Raw genomic sequence first — 23582 nt, 5'->3', positions numbered from 1 at the left:
TATACGTCAGAGTCGACCGTTGGCGCGAAGATGACCGTTGCTCCACTAGCACACCGGACAGTCCGGTGCACACCGGACAGTCCGGTGAATTTTAGCGGGGCAGTCTTCGTGAAGTCCCGAGGCTGCCGAGTTCCTGAGGCCGCGTTCCGTTGGAGCACCGGACACTATCCGGTGTACACCGGACAGTCCGGTGAATTATAGCGCGCCGGCCCTGAACTTTCCCGAAGGTGGCGAGTTTGAGTCAGCGTCCCCTGGTGCACCGGACAGGTACTGTTCACTGTCCGGTGGCACACCGGACAGTCCGGTGCGCCAGACCAGGGGTGCCCTCGGTTGCCCCTTTGCTCCTTTATTTTGACTCTTGTCTTGTTCTTTTTATTGGTTTTATGTTGAATCTTTGGCACCTGTAGAACATATAATCTAGAGCAAACTAATTAGTCCAATTGTTTGTGTTGGTCATTCAACCACCAAAATCATTTAGGAAAAGGTTTAAAGCCTATTTCCCTTTCACCGCCCCGCCAACCACTCGCTCCGTCGCATTAACTCCGCGGCGGGACAGGCGGCGCCTCTGGCAGGAGAAGCGGACGACGCTTCGCCTTCGCCGTAATAACCGCGTCAAAAAGAGGTACGCCACGTCGTTCGATTTCGTATCCTTTTCCTTTTTCCTCTTTCTCTATCTCTTGCAACAGGGACCGGGAAAGGGGGATACCCCGAAAAGGATCCTTCTCCGCGAAGGAACCGGGCTCCGAGCCCCCCTTACTGATCAGGGGTTCGAAGACTGGCCCTCCGAGGGGTTCAACAGTCGCCTCAGATCGCGTGGGCCCGACACCCACTACTGGTCAGGGGTTCGAAGGCCAGCCCCCCGAAGGGCTCCATGGCCGCCTCAGGCTACTCGGGCTCCGCGCCCATTACTGATCAGGGGTTCGAAGGCTGGCCCCCGAAGGGTTCACAGTCGCCTCAGACGCCGAGCGAGGGATGACCAGGGGTACGTTTGATACATAACCGAGGCTCGGGCTGCGCTCCCGAGGTACCCTAGGACATTTCCGAGACCAGCGGGAACGATCTTGTAACGGAATCCCATCGGAGGGAGGCATCGAGCCCTCGGACCCCGTCGCCAGGGGACCGGGTCCGGCAAATCACCCGCATGTACTTTTGGGCGTGCCTCTGGGCCCCTAGCCGACCCCCAACGAACGGGGCACGGACGTCCACTCGGATTACCCGCTTGCAGCTCACCGGAGACACCATGTTCGGTGCCCATCGAGGGTAACATGGCGCACTCCCCCCCCTCCTCCTTGCGGAAAGGCGACGTAGGGGCGTATGTAAAAAGTCGAGTCTGTCCCTGATCGTCCTCTCGCCCTGTGCGGAGGCTCGGGGGCTGCTCTCGCAAACCCGGCTCCGGCCGAACCGTTGACAGCGTCAACATACCAACCCGAGAGCTTGGGCCCCGACCGTGCACCCGGGCTATGGCCAGTTCGCATGAGGGAAAAACCAGACCAGCCGAAGCATTACGCAAGGCATTAAGACCTCGAAGGAGTGTAACCACTCCTCCGAGGCCTCGGGGGCTACACCCGGCGGGTGCGCTCGCGCGCACCCACCGGAACAAAATGCAACCGAGAAAGGCTGGTCCCCTTGCAAAAAAGTGCGACGAAAGCCTCCAAGCGAGTGCTAACACTCCCTTCGAGGCTCGGGGGCTACTGTCGGGGACCATAATTAGGGGTACCCTCCAGACGCCTAATTCTCAGCTGGTAACCCCCATCAGCATAAAGCTGCAAAGGCCTGATGGGTACGATTGAGTCAGGGATCAAGTCCACACGAGTGACTCGATCACGCTTCGTCCGAGCCTAGCCTCGGCCAAGGGCAGCCGACCTCGAGAGACTTCCGTCTCGCCCGAGGCCCCCCTTTTAACGGCGGACACACCTCCGGCTCGCCCGAGGCCTTGGCTTCGCTTAGAAGCAACCCTGACTAAATCGCCGCACCGACTGACCAAGTTGCAGGAGCATTTAACGCAAAGGTGGCCTGACACCTTTATCCTGACACGCGCCCCCCGGCAGAGCCGAAGTGACCGCCGTCACTCCACCGCTCCACTGACCAGTCTGACAGAAGGACAGCGCCGCCTGCGCCACTCCGACTGCAGTGCCACTCGACAGAGTGAGTCTGACAGGCAGTCAGGCCTTGCCAAAGGCGCCATGGGAAACTCCGCTCCGCCCGACCCCAGGGCTCGGACTCGGGCTAAGACCCGGAAGACGGCGAACTCCGCTCCGCCCGACCCCAGGGCTCGGACTCGGGCTAAGACCCGGAAGACGGCGAACTCCGCTCCGCCCGACCCCAGGGCTCGGACTCGGGCTAAGACCCGAAAGACGGCGAACTCCGCTCCGCCCGACCCCAGGGCTCGGACTCGGGCTCAGCCCCAGAAGACGACGAAACTCCGCCTCGCCCGACCCCAGGGCTCGGGCTCCGCCCTGGCCTCGGCCGAACGATCTCCGCCTCGCCCGACCCGGAGGCTCGGGCTCGGCCTCGGCCACGGAAGACAGACTCGACCTCGGCTTCGGAGGAGCTCCCACGTCGCCCGACCTAGGGCACGGGCCCGCCACGTCAACGGGAAGCGCCATCATCATCCTACCCCGAGCCGACTCGGGTCGCGGAGAACAAGACTGGCGTCCCATCTGGCCAGCTCCGCCAGATGGGCAATGATGGCGCCCCACAAGCTCTGTGACGACGGCGGCTCTCAACTCTCTTACGGAAGCAGGGCAACGTCAGCAAGGACTCGACCGCTCCAACAGCTGTCCCTCCGCCAGGCTCCGTCGCTCCTCCGACAGCCACGATATCACGCCAGCAAGGTGCCAAGACCTCTCCGGCTGCCACATTGGCATGTACCCAGGGCGCTAGCTCTCTCTCTCCGCTAGACACGTAGCACTCTGCTACCCCCCATTGTACACCTGGATCCTCTCCTTACGACTATAAAAGGAAGGACCAGGGCCTTCTTAGAAAAGGTTGGCCGCGCGGGACCGAGGACAGGACAGGCGCTCTCTTGGGGCCGCTCGCTTCCCTCACCCGCGTGGACGCTTGTAACCCCCCTACTGCAAGCGCACCCGACCTGGGCGCGGGACGAACACGAAGGCCGCGGGACTTCCACCTCTCTCACGCCCGTCTCCGGCCACCTCGCCTCTCCCCCCTTCGCGCTCGCCCACGCGCTCGACCCATCTGGGCTGGGGCACGCATCACACTCACTCGTCGGCTTAGGGACCCCCGGTCTCGAAACGCCGACAGTCTGGATCCGTTTCCAACTGTTTCCCGAGTTAATCCCGCGGTTTTAGGTAACAAATCCCGCGAGAAACTAGGAACCCTAACTGACTCTGCGCGCGCGCAGACCGTCCGCGCGGACCGTCCGCGCCACCACCGCGGACCGTCCGGCCTCAAGGCCGGACCGTCCGCCAGGCTCATTTTAGCCTCCAACATATGCCCCCTACCTTTTGGTGCAGTTTGACGAACCAAAAGCATATGAACTAAACCTGATGTAAGTCATCGGCTTTTCAAAATAGAGATCATTCAATAAAGCACCAATGTATAAAGGCCGTTTTGGATTGTATCTTTCTCGGCCATGACCATTTGATCAATGGATCAAAATGAATAGAATGGAGGTGCCCCCCAGCCTGGATAGACAAAGGGACTATACATGTACCATGGATTCATCGTCATGCCATTCCATGTTTGAACAGGATAATATACCGACGATGAGTAAATAGGTGGAAAGTACCCTGGTCTCATAGAATGAATAGGAGATGCTTGTTGTGTCGCCTTTCGGGTCGTTTTGTTTGACCGTTTTGTTTTAGCAGGTGACCGGGGTTTCTTTGTTGACCGATCACGTGGAACAGTCTTTTTGCTAGTATTTTTGGAGAGCAACTGATCAAAAGTAGGATCGGCTTTGATCAGCCGATTATATGTGCTTTGACCTTGCGTCTTTTTCCTTGCTTTGTGTAGAGGTTGACGCCTTTGGTCATAGGTGGACTGTCCGGCTGAGTTAGTCGGACCGTTTGTCTGAGCACCGGATTGTCCGCACGTAGGTGCCGGACCATCTACGATGCTGGGGCTAGGCTGATGTGTTTGGTTTATTAACTGTGCCTGCCCCCCGACGTCTTCGGACCTTTTAGCCTTCTCGTCCGAAGCCTTTCGAGCAATCTCCTTTTGTGATATATCTGACATGCGAGAATTGCTGATGACGATGCCCTTGCCTTTGCCTTTATCAGCCATTTCGGGCTGAACCAATACCTTTTTGCATGTGAGTTCTATTGTATTAACAGGAAAGGGTTGTGTGTCTACTTGCATCTCCTGAAAAGCCAATCGACCCTCATTTATGGCCGATTGTATCTGTCGACGAAAAACATTACAATCATTGGTGGCATGAGAAAAGGAATTATGCCACTTACAATAAGCACGTCTCTTTAATTCATCAGGAGGAGGAATAGTATGAGTTAATTTAATGTTGCCGTTTTTCAGTAACTCGTCAAATATTTTATCGCATTTGGCAACATTAAAAGTAAACTTAACTTCCTCTTGTCGATTCTTTCGAATCGACTGTAAAGCAGAACACGCTGAAGGTTTAGCCTGTCCTGGCCAAACCAGTTCAGCGGTGTATACATCCGTGGATTCATCGTCCGAATTATCGTATCCCACTAAATGCATCTTATGGCTAGCCGATTTTGATGTTTCCTTACTTCGGCTTTCACAGGTCATAGCCCGCTGGTGTAAGTGCACTAATGAAAAGAATTGGGTGCCATCTAATTTTTCTTTTAAGTAGGGTCGCAACCCATTGAAAGCTAGCCCTGTCAGTTGTTTTTCTGCGACATGAATCTGAAAGCATCGGTTTCTAGTGTCCCGGAATCTCCGGATATAGTCATTAACCGATTCTTCAGGCCCCTGTCGGACTGAAGCTAAGTCAGCCAATTCTAACTCATGTTCTCCTGAGAAGAAGTGTTCATGAAATTTCTGCTCTAATTCTTCCCAAGAGTTAATAGAGTTTGGTGGCAAAGCTGCGTACCATGCAAATGCAGTATCAGTAAGGGACAACGAGAATAAACGAACGCGGTAGGCTTCCCCATCAGCCAATTCTCCCAAGTGTGCTATGAATTGGCTTATATGTTCGTGTGTGCTTTTCCCACTTTCACCAGAAAACTTAGAGAAGTCTGGTATTCTAGTTCCCTATGGGTATGGCACGGTGTCGAATCGGTGGCTATAAGGCTTCCGATACGATTGCCCTGTACCTGACACACTAACACCGAGTTTGTCCCTGAACATCCCGGCTACCTCGTCTCTGACCCTCTCTGCCATGTCTGGCGACCATCCATTAAGTTTGTGGGTGGAGATTTCAGGTTGCCTGACATTACTCTGTCGGCTTTCCTCCCAGGTATGTTTGAGGTGTGTGTTAGGTGTCCTATTAATGTCACCAGCTCCTGCCCTATACCCCTCAGGCTCTCTTGTGGCCGAATAGTATTCAGCGCTATGTCCATGAGGTGGTATGGCATGATTATAATGTGTTGCTGGTGGGGCACCATAATGTTGTTGCGATGAATGTGGGAACTGTGCGTATTGCGCAGCTCTCGGCTCTGCGTATGCATATCCGGACGGTCCGGCGTAAGAGGCCGAATGGTCCGCGACCTGGCCAAATGGTCTGAAGGTATATCCGGATTGTCCAGCCGTATATGGTGCTACGTGGGTAGTCTCGTACCCAGACCGTCTGTCGTAAAGAACTGGACGGTCTGCGATCGGGCCGAATGGTCCAGGGCTGTGCCCGGATGGATCGGCCATATATGGCGTGACTTGGGCAGTCTGCGCATGGACTCGTGTAGAGTCGGATGGTCCAGCGTAATACGTTGGCCGGTTCATGCCATATCCGGACGGTCCGACGTAAGATGGCGGACGGTCCGCAACATATCCGAACGGTCCGGCGTGATGCACCGGACGGTCCGTGATGGGGCCGAAGTGTTCAGGGTTGTACCCTGATGGTCCGGCCATGTACGGTGCGACCTGAGTGTTTTGTGTGTGGGCCTGCATCTGGTCGGACGGTCCGGCGAAATACGCCGGACGGTCTGCGGTATAACCGGACTGTCTGAGATGATGCTCGGACGGTCCGGTCGCGTCCAGTACCTGCCGCGTGCCTAGTGGTTGCGGCTGTGATGGTGACACGAAAGCGTGCATCGGCATACCATATGATGGCTGGGTCAAAGGTGACCCGTTTATAGCCGATGTGTTTGACGTGGGTGGCACTGTATTAGACTCTCGCGATGGAAAATTAGGAGCAGCTGATTTCTCGTATGCACGTAAATGCATTTTAATAGATTCATCTACATATCGCTTTAACTGATCTCCTCGTTGATCCATGAAAGTCGTAAAAGATAGATCTGGAGTACTTACAGCGGGACCCTGCAGTGGAGGTAGGAGAGACTCCATATCGATCTCCCCTTGACGGACGATCTTCTGGTGGCGATCCACCGTGAAGTGTGACAAGTACTTGTCTGCCGCCTCCTTGCGCCGTTCGGAGAGTTTATGCAGCAGTTCCGCCTCTTCCTTGTCGCGTTGTTCGTTCCATTGCCGCATCACCTCCTTCTCATCGTGCATTACGAGGTCTTCAAAGGTCCTTTGGTCATCATCCGGGAGCGCCTCCATGGCCGGCTTGATGATGTTGGTAGTGGAGATCTTGGTGTGATCCTTAGAACCGGCCATTTATGGGCCGATTTTTAGCAGATCTAGACACCTATTCCCCAGCGGAGTCGCCAAAAAGTATGTTGACACCTTTTCGGAGGCGCCAATCACTTAAAAGAACCAGCGGCGGTGCTCTCTGGTCAAGCACGGACGGTCCGCGGCCTGGGGCCGGACGGTCCGCGACCTGGCGCGAGGCGGCGGCGCTCTCTGGTCAGACGCGGACGGTCCGCGGCACAGGGCCAGACGGTCCGCGACCTGGTGCAGGAGCTCGGGTTCCCTGCCTGACGGCCGGACGGTCCGCGCTCTAGGGCCAGACGGTCCGCGCGTGCGCAGGGGCGGCGGAAGATCGCCGGCGGCGCCTGGATCTCGCTCCCGGGAGGGACCCCGTCGGGGAGGAGAGATCCTAGGAGTTGTCTAGGCTCGAGCCGGCCGACCTAGACTCCTCTAATCGACGTAGAGTCGAGGAGAAACAGAGAATTTGGGGATTGGAATACTAAACTAGGGCTAAACTAGAACTAGACTAGAACTACTCCTAATTGTGCTGAAAATAAATGCGAGATAGAAGTTGTATTGGTTCGATTGTTGGGGGTTTAATCGGCCGTAGCCCTTCATCTATATAAAGGGGAGGTCTGGATCCGTTTCCAACTGTTTCCCGAGTTAATCCCGCGGTTTTAGGTAACAAATCCCGCGAGAAACTAGGAACCCTAACTGACTCTGAGCGCGCGCGGACCGTCCGCGCCACCACCGCGGACAGTCCGGACCGTCCGCCAGGCTCATTTTAGCTTCCAACAGTTTGATTATATTTTTGTCTGTTTAGTCCTGTCTAGCACTGCAAATCCTCCGCAAAAAGATTATTGCCCGGGGACTCGTGCATGGTAGGTGCCTTCAAAAAAAAACGCGGCTACATATTAAATAACCACGGTTAAAATAATGAGCATGATTAGATAGAAGTGGTTCTAAAATATAAATATACGAGGCGTGTGCTTGCACGAGCATCGGTTACACTTACACTCCTGTTCTGGCCACGGCTGCCCCAGACAACGATCGATTCGCTTGGTTGGTCACTTGGTTGGTTGCTTGCTTGCTTCACATGAAAGCATGAAAAAGGGCGCCAGTTTTCCAGCTCAGTTTTAAGAGACTTGACAGCTTCTCATCAGTGAAACTAAGGTCAACGAGCACAAGAAAGGCAGCATATCCCTTATTTCCGACGGCGGAAAGCTTATATTCGACGGTACTCATCCCTCGGCGGTAAAGATCGAAAATACCCTTATTTTCGACGGCGGCCGTCGGATATAAGCTATGTCCGACGATCGCTGCTAGCCGTCGAAACCACGTCGTTTTACTGTTGTGAAAGCAACATCAAGGATGTCACATACAAAAAAACGCCTCTGATTTCCTTTACGTGGCTCAATTTTCCAAAGCATGCATGTCACGTAGAAAAACGGTACCGGTACCGATTAACTTAATTGCTCGCATCAGCTTTCCACAACCATGCATGCTGCGACGCGTCCTTTGACACACTCGATCGGCTTTACAACATAATCAAATGAGATGCCATATAACTCGAGAGGTGTGAAAGCACAAGCTTCTTAGAATCTCTTTTTTTTCTTCTAACACTACCGGAATCCAAGGCTTTGCCGAGTGTTGAAATCTTTGCCGAGTGCCTTTTGTCGGGCACTCGGCAAAGAAGGATTTGCCGAGTGCTGCACTCGGTAAAACCAGACGCTCGGCAACGAGGCTCTTTACCGAGTGCTGGACACTCGGTACAGAAAGACACTCGGCAAAGACTGATTTGCCGAGTGTCAAACACTCGGCACAGGTGGCTCTCGGCAAAGGGCCGTCAACGGCCGTCCCAAAGCTGACGGCCGTCAGTCTTTGCCGAGAGCCAGCGGCTGGCACTCGGCAAAGAGGATTCTTTGCCGAGTGTCACACATCTAGCACTCGGTAAAGAACTCTTTACCGAGTGTCATCTCTAGACACTCGGCAAAGAATATTTTTATTTTTTTGATTTTGTCTCTCAAACTTTTTGTGGTATGTTCCTACACTATGTAGACCTACATGTATCATTTGTGGACAATTATAACAGAGATTCAATCGTTAGTAGATTTAGTTCGTTTATTTGAATTTCTTCGGAAAATTCAAATTTGAACTGCAGGTCACTCGAAACTTGGAAAACCGTGCATGAAAAAATGATATTCATCATACTTAGCATAAGTTACGACCGATTTTAGAAGTGTACCGGAAACTTCGAGCAGCGTGCTCACTAAACATGGCCGTGAACTTGGCATCCACGTGTTTAAAAATTGTATAAAACACAAATAAAGTCAGAAAATCATGAAACTTGTCCCCGTGTCATGATATCACATGTATAGGCTGTGATAAAAATTTTAGAGTATTTGGAGAAAGTTGTGAGACACTATGTGTAGAAACCTAAGAGGACTACACATGAAATCATAGAGTTTTAATGTGGATCTCTTAGGTTTCTACACATAGTGTCTCACAACTTTCTCTAAATACTCTAAAATTTTTATCACAGCCTATACATGTGATATCATGACACGGGGACAAGTTTCATGATTTTCTGACTTTATTTGTGTTTTATACAATTTTTAAACACGTGGATGCCAAGTTCACGGCCATGTTTAGTGAGCACGTTGCTCGAAGTTTCCGGTACACTTCTAAAATCGGTCGTAACTTATGCTAAGTATCATGAATATCATTTTTTCATGTACGGTTTTCCAAGTTTCGAGTGACCTGCAGTTCAAATTTGAATTTTCCGAAGAAATTCAAATAAACGAACTAAATCTACTAAATATTGCAAACACTGTTATAATTGTCCCAAAATGATACATGTAGGTCTATATAGTTTAGAAACATACCACAAAAAGTTTGATGCTGAAAACAAAAAAAAATTCAAATGTACTTTGCCGAGTGTCGAGTGGTGGACACTCGGCAAAGTGGGCTTTGCCGAGTGTCCTTGGGTGGCACTCGGCAAAGAAGAGGAAAGTAGTCTTTGCCGAGTGCCCCGGATGGCACTCGGCAAAGAAGGCGTCTTTGCCGAGTGCCGCTGATCTGGCACTCGGCAAATCCTTTTTTAAAAATAAAAAAAAATCTTTGTCGAGTGCCGCATCGCGGGCACTCGGCAAAGAACATGAACTTAGTCGATCCAACGGCTTCTCCCTGTTCTCTCTCTCTCACTCACGCTCACTCGCTGCACGCCCGCGCCGCCCGCTCGCCGCCGGCCTGCGCGCCCGTGCCCGCTCGCCGCCACCCGCCGCCGGCCTGCGCGCCCGTGCGCGCCCGTGCGCCCGCGCCGCCCGCGCGCCCAAGCGCCCGCGCCGCCCGCTCGCCGCGCGCCCGTGCGCCCGTGCGCCTGCCGCTCGCCGCGCGCCGCCCGCTCGCCGCGCGCCCGCGCGCCGCCCACGACCACCGACGAACCCGCGCCGACGACCTCCACACCGTCAACCGCTCACGACCTCCACGTCGTCACGCCCGTTCGCCGTCGTGCACCGTCCACGCCGAGCAAATAGGTATAAACTAATTTTTACATTTTAGTTGCTAACTATTATCAAATAAATGTATATGTGTGGTTGTGTATTGTGATTGTGTATTGTGAAATAGAATTAGGTTTTTTGTGTGTGATTGTGTATTGTGAAATAGAGTTAGGTTTTTAGTCCTCACTTTGCATGCATTAGGTAAGTCTTCTAATTGTTTATATGGTTATTTAGGCATTAATATATATGTGTGGATATGTATATGTGTGGATGTCAGCCATCGTGCTGCTACTTATATTTACAGGCTTTGAAAACCTCCCCGTGCAGGGGAGGTGCTGCCGGATTTTTTTGTTGATAGGCTTTGGTTAAATATGTTATAGGATGGAGCAACGTGAGTGGATGTACACGGGGCGTAGAGGAAGAAACGATGTCACTACTGAATGGATTAGAAAGACCGATGATTTCGTTGAACGGGCATATGGCGAAGCTGCTAAAGGAGCGAGTCTAGTCCCATGCCCGTGCAGCAAATGTGACAACCGGAAAAGAAAACCAAAGAAGACCATGGTAGAACATATTTGGAAGAATGGATTTACGCCGGGCTATACTCGGTGGATATTTCATGGTGAAGCGCATTGTACGAGAGAGGAGGTGCTGAGACAACGTGTCGAGGATTATGACGCGGATGCGGGGGTAGCAGATATGTTGAACGACTATCAGGAGGCACAGTACACGGGAGGATGTATGGATGACGAGCCAGAGCCGACTGCAAAAGCGTTCTACGACATGTTCGACGCGGCACAGAAGCCCCTTCACGGCCAGACAAAGGTTTCTCAACTGGATGCCATTGGGCGTGTAATGGCGTTCAAGTCGCAGTATAGCATGAGTAGAGACGCATTCGATGGCTTGTTGACGGTTATTGGGAGTCTGCTTCCGGATGATCATGTTCTGCCAAAGAGCATGTACGAGGCACAGAAACTACTTCGTGCACTCAAGATGACGTATGAGCAGATTCATGCTTGTCCGAAGGGCTGCGTGCTATTTAGGAAAGAATACGCGGAGGCAAAGTACTGTCCCAAGTGTAATTCGTCTAGGTTTATGGAGGTAGACTCTGGTGATGGACAAAAGAGGCAGCTCGACATCCCCTTGACAATCCTACGACACCTTCCGTTCGTACCGAGGATCCAGCGTCTGTACATGACAGAGGAATCCGCCTCCATGACTACACCGCCATGGCGCAGGAGGTCCATGGCCCAGACTATGATCCGAGCACCGAGCCTATCGACCCCGATGTGCTCATGAGGGTCGGAGGAGGCAAGAGACATGGGCGGTACTGGATTGCCGACGGGGCAATCGACTCGTCCTCCACTCCCACTCTGTCTCAGGTGAGAGCAAGGAGCACTGGCTCGAGCCCAGCCATTCGACCTCGGCACGACAGCTCACAGCATCGCATTTCACAACTCGAGGTTAGTGCTTCTGTAACTCGTCCTTCCTTTAGTTATATACCTAGTCTTTGAGTTACTATAACGTTGGCTTGTAATATTACAGACCCAACTAGAAGAGATGGAGGCGAGGATAATGGCGGAGCGGGCGGCGGCTGATCAGAGGATGGCGGAGATGTTCCAGTACATGCAGAGCCTTGGCGCCGCACAGGGCATCGCTCCGCCACCTCCATTGTTCCCCCCAGTTGACCCTACTCTCTTCCACACTCCTGTGAGTACCAAAATTGTAGTTAGATGTTTGTAATGCATCTGGTATAACACATGCTATCTCTTCTTTGTGCAGGGCCAATCTGGGGCGGCATCCAACAACCCTCCGGAAGGGTTCAGCCCAACGCAACCCCGGCCAAACCGCCCACCTCCATGAGTCGTTGTTTTAGACTTCAGAACTTATGTATAATACTTATGTTTCTGTTTGATACTTATGTGAGAGCTTGCGACGTTTGAGACTTATGTTTGTGTTTAATACTTGTGTTGAACACTTATGTTTGTGATGGATATTTATGTTTGTGGTCACGGTTTTATGTTTGTGTTGGCTATTTATGTCTGTGATGATATCTGTGATGTATATATGTGATATCTTCTGTTTGTGTGGATGGAAAACAAAAATCAAATAAAAAAGGTACATACTGGTCACTTTGCCGAGTGTAACACTCGGCAAAGAGGCTCTTTGCCGAGTGTCTGGGTCAAAACACTCGGCAAAGAGCACAGACCTGGGCACCGGCTTAGGTTCTTTGCCGAGTGTTATGTCGCTGACACTCGGCAAAGAGGTCGGCTTTGCCGAGTGCCAACTGGGACACTCGGCAAAGAGCCTGACACGGGGACCCTCCCTGGCGGGCTCTTTGCCGAGTGTCCCAAACGGCACTCGGCAAAGAAGGCGGCTTTGCCGAGTGCGACCAGGAGGACACTCGGCAAAGATATCTTCGTTGCCGAGTGTCAACGGTGACACTCGGCAAAGCCGCCGTCTCCGTCAACCGGCGCCGTAACGGTCGCTTTTCTTTGCCGAGTGCTCCCTGACACTCGGCAAAGATCTTCGCCGAGTGCCCGAGAAAAAGTATTCGGCAAAGAAGTCTTTGCCGATGCACTGTTTGCCGAGCCTTCTTTGCCGAGTGTTACACTCGGCAAAGCCTTTGCCGAGTGTTTTTAGGGCTTCGCCGAGTGCTTCCGGCACTCGGCGAAGATATTGATTCCGGCAGTGTAATGCATATGCGTGTAGTACAACACATCCTTTGGACTATATATAGACGACTACTACATGTGGTATGCCAATACGTCATGGCAAAAATATACCATTATTTACTCGGCGCTGCCTGCGCTAGGCATTATTCCAGTCCAAGAGGTGACAAGAGTCGCCCGTACCCTTTACAAGAAAATCGACTGGTGGTTGACGCGCGCGCGCGAAAGACATACTCCCTCCGTTTCTTTTTATTAGTCGCTGGATAGTGCAAAATTGCACTAACCAGCGACTAATAAAAAGAAACGGAGGGAGTATGCCGCAGTGTGACACGGTCGTACATGCACACACGATGGAGTTCCAAGCTAGCTAGGACTAGGTACGAGCGAGCGAATAGGACGCTTAAATTAGACCTCTCCGACTCCTTCCCTGGAAAAGGGCTTCAGGACGACGACCATCTCTCGTTCTCATCTCTGGTACACAGAGCCCACCGTTTAGCCGCTGATCTGGTCTACGCCCCCAGGTTTGGCAACGAACAGAAGCTGCTACGTACACTCCTCCTCCACCGTACCCTCTCCGATGATCGCTTGGGGCAAAAAAAAAGGTCGACACGACAGCAGTCAGGCCATCTTCCGGCCGGGCCTAGCTAGCTATAGACTGGGTGGACTTCATTGACACGCCTCTCTCTCCATCTCCAGTCCCCATCCTCCATCTTCCAGCACCAGCTAGCAGTCCAGCACAGCAAAGCAACGCTTCGAGATCGGGCAGAAGCCAGCCAGCCAGTCAGGCGGCGGCATGATCACAGCCAGGGAATTGTCAACCCGTTCCTTTTAAGCCGGCCTGCTGCTGCGGATAAAGCTCTAGCTAGCTAGGCCCCGCAAAGCTGACAGCCCCAGATCGATCGGCATCGGCCCTCGGCCGGACGGACTGGCCGGCCGGGTCTCTATCTCAGCAGCCCCGCACGCACTAGCCGGTGTCGTCTGCGTGTGCGACCCCGCCCCGGCGGCGGCTCGGCCGGCGTGGCCCGCGCTGCGTCGTTGCCCCGTCCGAGATCGCCGATCGATCCGCACGCCTCGTTTCGCCGTCGTCGTCGCGCCCGTTGTTCTCCCTGCTGTGATGGCTGACAATCATGGAGCTGCCTTTCCGCAACACGTACACTGTGTGACTTGCTAGTAAATTAAAGCAGGCCACACAGCTTTCGTTGCCGCCACCTTTCTTTCTCGCGCGCGCGCGAGCGTCGGGCGGGCGTGGGTAGTGATGTGATGTACGATGAGTAGTCAGTCGCGCGCGGCCGGTCTATTCAGTTCCGTCCCTGCCCTGCCCTGCCCCGCTGGCAATAGCTATGCTGCACGACGATGCTGTGAAGAACTCGACGATAGATGGACGAATCGTCGATCCACGGCGCTCGAGAGAAGATCTGTTCCGACTGGCCTTTAATTTGCGAGATTGCGTCCCTGGAAAGTTGGCATCTCTCTCCTTGCCGTCCCTGTCCTCGCACTGCAGGAATATTTGGAACATTACGCTCTCGATCTGGCCCTGCGGGCACCAAGACGAGACCAGACAACGCACACGGGAATAGCAAAGTGCGAGACGTGCGTGGTTTCAGAGAGCAGAGGCCATGGGGGAAAAGGAGGAAGAATCGCTGGACCAGGGGCAGGGCCGTGATGCGCCTTGCCGTACCGTCCCAGATAGGGCTGAGTCGATTGATGTGCGAGCAGCATGAAGCGCTGACCTTGCCCTTGGGATGGAGGCCCGAGGCCTGCGTTAGGTAGGCCGATGGTTAGCACATCATCAAACACCGCCGGAGAATATAATACGCATATGCATGCATGCGTTACACGGCAGCCGCGCGCGCACAAACTGACAGACGCTAGGGGGCGAGCGAGATCGATGGAATGGTGTACTCTACTGCTCCTTGAGCTGGTGGTCAGGAAGATAGCGCTGCTTCCTGCTGTCGCTTACCGCCACCCATCTCCCTGGTGGCCGGAGAACGTACAAGAACTCATCGCTCATCGTAGGGTTGTCCATGTATGCATGCCAAAAGCCGGCTAGCTAGCAGCTCGAAAACGCAGGCGGATCGTTGAACACAGAAACGATCAATTAGGTTTTTAGATTTCTAGCGGTATTAACTCAGAAACCGACTTGTAACAGGTCTAGACCTCTTCTTTTTATATAGACAAAGGGTTATGATCGATTGAACCCCTCACAATCGATTCAATCAACTTTACTTAACATTTTTACCTTATGCATTAGAAGTAGCTCTAGTTTAGCCATAGTTTAGCCTTCCTCTGTCTCGAATCTTGAACTCTTTTCGTCTCTACGTCGACTAGAAGCACATTGAGTAGCCTACCAACATCAATACATATTAGGATCTCTCCTCCCTAATGGAGTCCCTCCTGGAAGGCAAGATCTAGGTCAGCTGCAAAAAAGACGACCTTCTATGTCATCGCGGACCGTCCTAAATCTAGTCGCGGACTATGTAGAGGAGGATCCATTTTTGCACCTAGATCGTGGATCTTCTGACCCTATACCGTGGACCGCCCGCGTCTTCGTTGGGAGTACTATCAGATAATTCGCTCTAATGTTTGACGTCTAGATCCACGGCAACACGCCTAGTACCGCATCAGATGAGTTCCTTCTCCCTTCCGGCGGTGACAGTGATCGAGAAGGATATTGTACTACTAGGCCTGACGCTGACGCTGTCGAGCTCGAGGCGTGCCGCGTGCGTCCTTCAGGGACGAGGATAAGAGGAGGGCAGGGCTGGGGCCGGCTGCTCCAAAGCGGCGCGGGAATATCCACGGCCTGCTAGGCGACAAGCGCAAGCTGCTCGAGAGGGGATTATTAATTACTTTCGGTGCTCGGCGGGCGAGGGGAGATCAACCGGGTTGACGCCGCGAGAGCGACGCCGCAGCAGACAGGATGATCGCAGCGAGAGGCCACCACCACTTCCTCAGCGTCTCCGCTGTTTCTGTTTGCTCGTTGCCGCGAACAAATTTGGCTAGTTTCAAGCCGAGAGCTCATTCGCTCAAGCAGCTTTTACTTTCTTTCGCGTTATCAGTAATCATTCTACTTTCTACAGCGTTTTTTTTTCATTTAGGAAGGACGGTAAAAAAAACTTACCGTCTACATAATCCTATCGAAAATCTATGTATCTACAATAATGTTGAGTTAGAAGAATAAGCCACGCTCACGCCGAGAGAGCCTTCGAGGAGCCGACGATGTCTAATATATTTAGTTTACAATAGTAAGCAAACTAGCAAAGAAGAAGAAAAAAAAATACCAGTTTGACTGTAACATACTAACATGGATTATTGGAAACAAAAATGCTAAAAAACGAAGTGTCACGTAAAGCACGTGCATGTACAGCTAACGAACGAAAATTTGGACGGAACAGAGCCATGTATGTTCCAAACATCTAGACCTAATCGTTGGTCACCTAATAAGTTATTAGCTGGTTTAGTAGCTATTTAAGAGTTATATAGCTAATAGTTAGCTGGTCTATTAGCTGACTCTTCTAAATCTCTCATACAATTTTAGAGGTTTGCAGTATAGGAACCTTAGTGAAGGCAAAAAAAAATATAGGTAACAGGATTGTGACGTACTCCAAAAGAAGTCAAGATGTCAACAGGTTTAAGTTAAGTTAAGGATATGGTCGACATAGATATACATCGTTCATGCAATCACAATTAAACTAATAAACAAAACCATTTACAAAATTTATTTAAATAAAAAATAGCTAAGGATTAATTTGGGAACCTCATTTTCCCAAATCATTTCTATTTTTCTAAAAAAATTAGTTTACTTTTTCAAAGGAAAATAAAAATCCCTTCGAAAATGAAGTCTTCAAACTAGTCCGAAATGTCGGAATGGGGGAAAAAAACTAGCTACCCAAGCCACTCCCTCCATTTCGTTTTAGTTGTCGGTGGATAGTGTAAAATTAAACTATCCAGCGACAACTAAAAAGAAACGGAGGGAGTATGAATCTGCTAGCTCTGAATACTTACCGGTGACAAATACCGGTAATGACAATTGACATGTGTATGAAATGCATTCCATTTTGCTGGGAACGCTGGAGTGAAACCAAAAAGAAAAAACCTATAATCTTGGTAGGCACACCTGCTGAGAATGAGAGCCCCGTGTGATGCGCAGTTTTGCAGGGAGGTGTGGCTGCTGCGCGTTGCTCATGCGCCCTATCATGCTCATGCATGCGTTTTCGAGAAAGTGCAGGTCCTTTTCAGACAGCTTCGAAAAACACTTGGGGGTGCAGCAGCTAATAAGTTGATAGCCTTTTCGTTCCTTTTTTTTTAGGTTGGTAGGGAAAGCGACGCATGTGTGTAGTAGAGACTGAGACACTGCACGGATGATTAATTAGCACTATCAGTGAGTCAGCCTTACTCTAGCTATGCAGCAGCAGTGTACTACTACGCCGCGGAGGTACCCACACGCCACGGCCACGCACGCGGTGCAGTGTACGTACGTGCTCATCAGCTCATGCACTTTGCTTGGAACCGCCGGCACGCACGTGGCTTTGCAAGTAACCGATCGAGCCGAGCAGCGCGGACACGCACGCGGTGTACGTAAGCTCTAGGATCAACTGAGAGAGGGAGGGGGAGGCAGAGCATGAATGAAAGCTACAGCGCACCGTTACAGCGTTCATCTGATCGAGCTACCACGCCCACGCGCGTGCGCGGCTAGCTTTAGGCGCCATGTGAAAACGATAGAGACAGTTTGTACGTGTACTGGACTAGCTAGCTAGCTAGCTAGATGTTGGCAACGCGGCCTGTACGTGCCGGGAACGACTACTCGTTACCGCTTCCTTCCTGCGAGAACGGTGTGTGTTGCGTGCAAATAAAGCTTCTCATCAGCTTCAGATTCACGCCGCCAGATCGATGCATGCCCTGTTCGGCTGTTCCCTATCAACGAGCGTCTACGACAGTCTCTCTGCCCGTTGTTTTGACCGTGTGTGCGGACATGAATGAGTAGGTATAGCACATAGATAGTTATTAGAATTAAGAGCACAACCGGCACAAGTTTCCCATGCCTGTGCCTCGACGACCCAACGGCGACACGTACAGACACTGCTTTGACTGAAGCTAGACACTAATAAGTAAAAAGCAAGCAAAGCCCGGCCAAGTTTGTTTCTACAAGTACGTACGGCAGAAAAGGCGCTTACACACAGACAGTGTACACAGCCATATAGCGTACGTACGTTTCGGCGTTTCCAACACGCAAAAAGGGCAAGATGATCATGCATGACGATGCGGCCGGCAGATAAGGATCACGGACGATTTCCTATCGAGACACAGGGTAGATATCGTACTAAATAATAAATAGTACACTCCTTTATCCATAACAGCCGTCGTCCTAGCTACGTGCTTGTAGATCCAATCTCCGTTGCCCGTGACGTTGCGAGGGGCTCCAATGCATCCCACACCCATATGAAAGACTAATCGATGAGATGGTTGTAACCAGCATGGCGCTGCTGCGTGCGTCAGGGCGGAGACCGGGCAAGGCAGGCCATCAGTTCGAACAACCTTCCCTTCAGCCTTTCAGCATGCTCGTTCAGCCAGCTCGGTGCAGCGTCGTCCGCGATCAGACCTCTCAGTCTCCGCCGCTGACCGGCGCACTTTGACTCGGACCTCGCTGCATGCAGAATCTGTCCAGGAGAAGGAAAAGAAAACATCCGTCTCGTTTCTGGCCTTCCGAGTTCCGATGCAGCAGTAAAAGGTATGCATGGGTATAATGGGACGATGATTGGTGTGGCGTGTGTCACGAAGGATGTCATATACATACAAGTATGAGTATGTTCCTCCTGCTCCATCCGACGATAGCGTCTATTTTTCTATTGCCAGCATATTAATTAGCAGCATACGCGTGCCGTCAGCGTCGTTCGCGTGAAAGGTGCATGTGTCTGCTTGTTTCTTGCATTGCGACCGATCCATGACAGCAGAGAAGAGAAGAGATGCAGAAAGGCGCTCGTTTCCTGCTAGCCGGTGTATAGTACTCCCTCCGTTTCTTTTTATTTGTCGCTGGTTAGTACAATTTTACACTATCCAGCGACAAATAAAAAGAAACTGAGAGAGTATTAAAAGGCTAATGCAGTGGATCAACCTTTTGTCGACGATCGAGAGTGAGAATTATATTATTGCGTCTGCAATTGTTCGCGCTCAAGGGATAGCGTGCATGGCGTGGGTGGACACTGGAGACAGTCATGGCAAGGAAGCTTCTCGGAAGCTGACTGTAAAGACTATTAGAACTAGGCCTGCTATAGTAGACGGCGCGCGCGCCACCTTTCTCTCGCGCCATGCACGAGTGTCAAACACATCCCGGCCTGTGATAAAACAATGGGAGGGCATGCCTATGTGCTAGTTTATCCTCCTCCAACGCTAATCCCCAAGAGCGACACGTCGGACGGACAGGCATGACAAAGATCAAACAGTACTGGAACCAGATGTAAAAGTAAATCATTGGCGCCGCCCATCTCGCGGTGGCCTCGCTCGTCATCGCATGGAACGGATCGGAACGGCCGCCGGGTCGGTGATCGAGGAGGACCGAGTCCGCGCGTCCATGCACGCGAGTCTCATGCGCTAGCTGGTCCATGCCCATGCCCATGGATGATGCCGCCGGCCGCGAGCGCACACGGCACCGCAGTACCGCACCAACCCCGGCCCGGCCCCCCGCGGCCCCGGCGGCTTTTGTCCGTCGCCGCCTCCTCGCCTCGCCTCGCCGGCCGTCGTCGTCATCATGATCATCACGAGGAAACGCGCGCGGACGCAAGCACAGCGCACCGAGAAGTGCAGTGCTCTCCCCTCCTCAGGTCACAGATATTGGGCCTGTTTGGTTCAGCTTTTTTCTGACTAGCTTTTCTGAAAATCTGGCTGTGAGAAGAATCTGACTGTGGGGAGAATCTGAGTATCATTACGATTACGTGTGGATGAAGATAAAGTTGTTTATAGGACTCAGGATCTAGAAAGTGACAGATTCCTACTATTACATCGACTCAACCGATTATGTGTTTATGTTGTTTTTAGATGGTTTTTGCCTCAACGAATTTTATAGAAGCTGACTGAAAAGTTGAGCGTTTGACAGTCCGCAGCAGCTTTTGGTGGCCAGAAGCTGCCAGAAGCCGAAACAAACAGGCACATTGTATCCCGGTGGCGACATCGATTTGACAGTCTCCCAAGTGACGGACAGGTCGCGCGCGGCTACTACACGTACTACCAGTAGTAGTACTATAATTCTACGTGAATTAATTAGGTGCTTAGACTTGAGCCGCGCGACTTGTTTGCGATGCGCGGAAGCTACACGTACGACGACTTCATCTCCTGCTGCAATTGGGTAGATATACTAGGGGCAGGCAGGAAGACGGAGATAGAGAAGAGCCCTGCCATGTCATTATCACAGTGATGAGAAACAATGCCACTGTGAAGAATAGCTTTGAACATGTCGGACTGGTTGGTACGCACAAGAAATAAGTGGCAAAAACTTTGTCACGCAAATATATTAGAAGAGGGAAAAAAAATACAAACTCTGCATTACACAAGATAACAGCAAAGCCCCCTAAAACCACTGTACCTCATTATTTACAAAAACAAGCTATGACTAAATGCAACCCCCATAAACTAACTCCACTCCCCTTGTCCTATTTAAATCCATTGATGCGTTCAGACCACTAGCCTCCAAATGAGTGCGGGAGAGATGCTCTGCTTTCAAACACTTTCTTGATTGAGAAGGCAACCTGCTCAATGTCTCTTTGTTGCCCTTGGAACACTCGACGATTTCTCTCCAACCAAATGTGCCACCAAAAATATATCATAAGGCCATCAAAAAATTTCCTTGTATCTTTACTGTGATTCCTCAGACTTTTCTACCATGTATATAGCGATCCTAAATTCTGAGTTCCTTGTAAGAATGAGAGGTTGGCCCAGTTTATTATCTTGTCCCACACTTTTTCTGTGAAGGTGCAGACATAAGCCATACGAACGAAGCAATGGCGATCCGAACCTAATAACTTCTCTATGGTATGGTGCTAGTCACAGACCATGCATATGGAGAGTGATAAGATAATAGTAATGTACATGTGATGACCTCGCATAGAGAATTAGAGAGCGATCATACAGATGGACAGGGAGAGATCAGCCAAGAACGACTAGCAAGAGAGAGACACGCTAGCCCTCTGCGGCTCTGCGCATGATCGAGAGCAGTCATGTCAGGCTGTGGCAGAGTCCGGCCGCAGGCTTGTTATTGGCATGAACGTGATGATCCGCTGCAGCCCACATCTCGGCCTGCGCGTTGGGAAAGTAGAACGCGGAGAGCTCCTGGAGGGACGCCGCCGCCGCCCTGTCCTGCAGCAGCGGGGCCAACCCGCCGGTGCCGAAGAAGTCGCCAGGCGGGAACTCGCTGACGTCCCCGAGGAGCTCGGGCAGGAACATGTCGTCGAGTAGCGGCCCGCCGGCCCAGGTGCAGGTGCCGCCGATGATGGAGGCGGCGGGTGGTGTCGCCGCCGGCGCCGGCGCCGGCGCGGGGGAGAACTCGGCGAGCGAAGACGACGACGCTTGCTGTTGCGGCACCGGCGGCACTGGCGCCGTGACGTCGTAGCGCGCGTGCACCGGAGCCTGCAGCGTCGTCGGGGAGGGGTACATGGCCCCGAAGCTGCACGCGTCGCTGGGGCTCGCGGTGGTGACCGCGGACGAGGCGGACGCGGGCGAGGGCTGCATGGAGGCGCATTGCTGGCTCCGGGGAGCGGCGCCGCGGCCGCCTGAGGTGTGCTGCTGCTGCTGCTGGTAGTACTCCTCCTCCTCCTCCTTCTCCTTCTGCTGCTCCTGCATGGCGACTGCCTTCTTCTTGAGCTTGGTGTTCCAGTAGTTCTTGACGTCGTTGTCCGTCCGCCCCGGCAGCTTGGACGCGATGATGGACCACCTGCTCCCGATGCAGTTGTAGAGGGAGCAGATGATCCGGTCCTCCTGCTCCGTGTAGCCGCCGTGCTTGATGTCCGGGCGCAGGTAGTTGAGCCACCGCAGCCGGCAGCTCTTGCCGCACCGGTTCAGCCCTGCGCACATCCGCCATGGACGAAACAAAAAGCAACCATGAGAATTGCACTGGTGGTGAAGAAACAAACCATCTCGCTCGCATAGTCGCATGCATGCGCGGTAAGCATCGATCCGGGTTGCCGGCTTGCCGCGGCCTACAGCTTGAGCTAGCACGCACCTGCTTTGTGCGGGAGCGCGATCCAGTTGCCGCCGGTGCCGTGGTTCTGGACGTAGCTCCGCAGCAGGTCGTCCTCCTCGGGCGACCACGGCCCCCGCTTCACACTCGTCTTGTCGCAGCACGGCGCCCGACCCATGCTAGCTGTGGCAGTGCTGCTGCTCCAACAGAATTCTCAGGCCGTTTCCGCGCTCTGTCTGGCTCCGATCGATCAAACACGCGCGCGGCCGCACGCCGGGAAGGGAGAGGGGAACCGGCAGGTAGCCGCGGCGGGGATCGGACTGGTTGCTGGCGGGCCGCGGCTGCAGCTGCAGCTGCGGTGTGAGTTTCTGTGCGGGGCCGCGGCAGCAGACGGACCACGGGGGCGGGCGTGTGTTTTCTCTAGCAGAAGATGGCTGGCAATTACTCGCGACAAGGCCAGCAACAGCAAGCGAGGCTGCAGCTGCAGGGAGCGCAGGGGCGTTTTATAGCGGCAGCTTGACCTTGAGCCACCAGGCAGCAGGCACCCACGCCAGGTGCGTTTGGGTCCCGTCCCTGGGATAGTGCGCGTGGGCCAGGTGCGACCATTTTGCCGAGCCGTCCCCCGTCCCCGGCCCCGTCGCTCCGACCGTATTATTGTTCGTCCCTGTCGCCGTACGTATTGCGCCGTGTCCGTTTGTTTTGAAAAATGTTTTTGCTTCTACAATACTCCTGTGTTGACCGACCAGTATGGCAGTATGTTTTACTACTACTTGCGAGTTTAGTCAATCCGTCGTGGTTGTACTTGGTCACATCTCACAAGCTAGAATACAAGTAGTGCTTTATTATTGGTGTGCCCTATCTGCAGGCATGCGGTGCATTTTCATGTGTTTTTTCCCCAGTAGAAATGGCAGGCCAAAATTCGACATGTGAGACAATATAAAGGACTAATTTGAGAGTCACAAAATCGGAAGAGATTGGAGGGGCTAGAATCCACTTCTTATTTAAATTGAATAAGAAGGGGATTCTAGACCCCTCCAATCGCCTCCAGTTTTATGACTACCAAACTAGCCCTAAAGGTTGGGCTAAAAATTCTAGCGGGGTTTAGCGTTTAGTGGAGGATGGATTGTCTATTCTGCAATACGCGGATGACACACTTTTGTTTTTGGAGCATGATTTGGAGAAAGCCAAAAAAATATGAAATTATTCCTCCTAGTTTTCGAGCAAGTTTCGGGTCTTAAAATTAACTATCACAAAACAGTGTTATTTTGTTTTGGTTAGGCTGCTGAAATGGAGGAACAATATCATCTTTTGTTTGGTTGCAAGGGGATTCCAATGCATTACTGCAAGTTAAGGAGTAGTGATTGGAAAATAATAGAGACGAAATTCGAGAAGAAACTTAGTGGTTGGAAAGGAAAACATATGTATATGGGAGGCAGTGTAGTTTTAATAAACTCGGTGCTGACCAGCAATAGCAATGTTTATGTTGTATTTTTTTTGAGATACCTACCTAGAGGGGTTCTCGCGAGAATTGATTTTTTTGTTCCGGGTTCTTTTGGCAAG

At 52.2% G+C, this 23582-nt stretch overlaps 1 protein-coding gene across 1 annotated transcript; it reads right to left on the bottom strand.

The window, feature by feature from the left end:
* Positions 1-20667: 20667 nt before the first annotated feature.
* On the bottom strand, positions 20668-22634 carry LOC103636189 (transcription factor MYB4). The gene is made up of 2 exons (XM_008658541.4): positions 22065-22634; positions 20668-21906 (listed from the first exon to the last, which is right to left on the bottom strand). Exons 1-2 carry the CDS (start codon positions 22198-22200, stop codon positions 21062-21064), a joined length of 981 nt encoding a protein of 326 aa, XP_008656763.1. The 5' UTR covers positions 22201-22634; the 3' UTR covers positions 20668-21061.
* Positions 22635-23582: the final 948 nt, after the last annotated feature.

This window comes from Zea mays, chromosome 8 (genome assembly GCF_902167145.1).
Source record: "Zea mays cultivar B73 chromosome 8, Zm-B73-REFERENCE-NAM-5.0, whole genome shotgun sequence".
Taxonomy (NCBI): domain Eukaryota; kingdom Viridiplantae; phylum Streptophyta; class Magnoliopsida; order Poales; family Poaceae; genus Zea; species Zea mays.
The sequence above is the reverse complement of the archived record's forward strand: the minus strand, read 5'-3'. Positions and strand labels throughout refer to the sequence as shown.

What these genes read in the sequence shown, in the direction of transcription:
- LOC103636189 (XM_008658541.4), bottom strand. Translation starts at nt 22,200, where the DNA reads ATGGGTCGGGCGCCGTGCTGCGACAAGACGAGTGTGAAGCGGGGGCCG. An exon ending in CGCGCTCCCGCACAAAGCAG is followed by an intron (nt 21,907 to 22,064) that starts GTGCGTGCTAGC and finishes GGATGTGCGCAG; the next exon opens with GGCTGAACCGGTGCGGCAAG.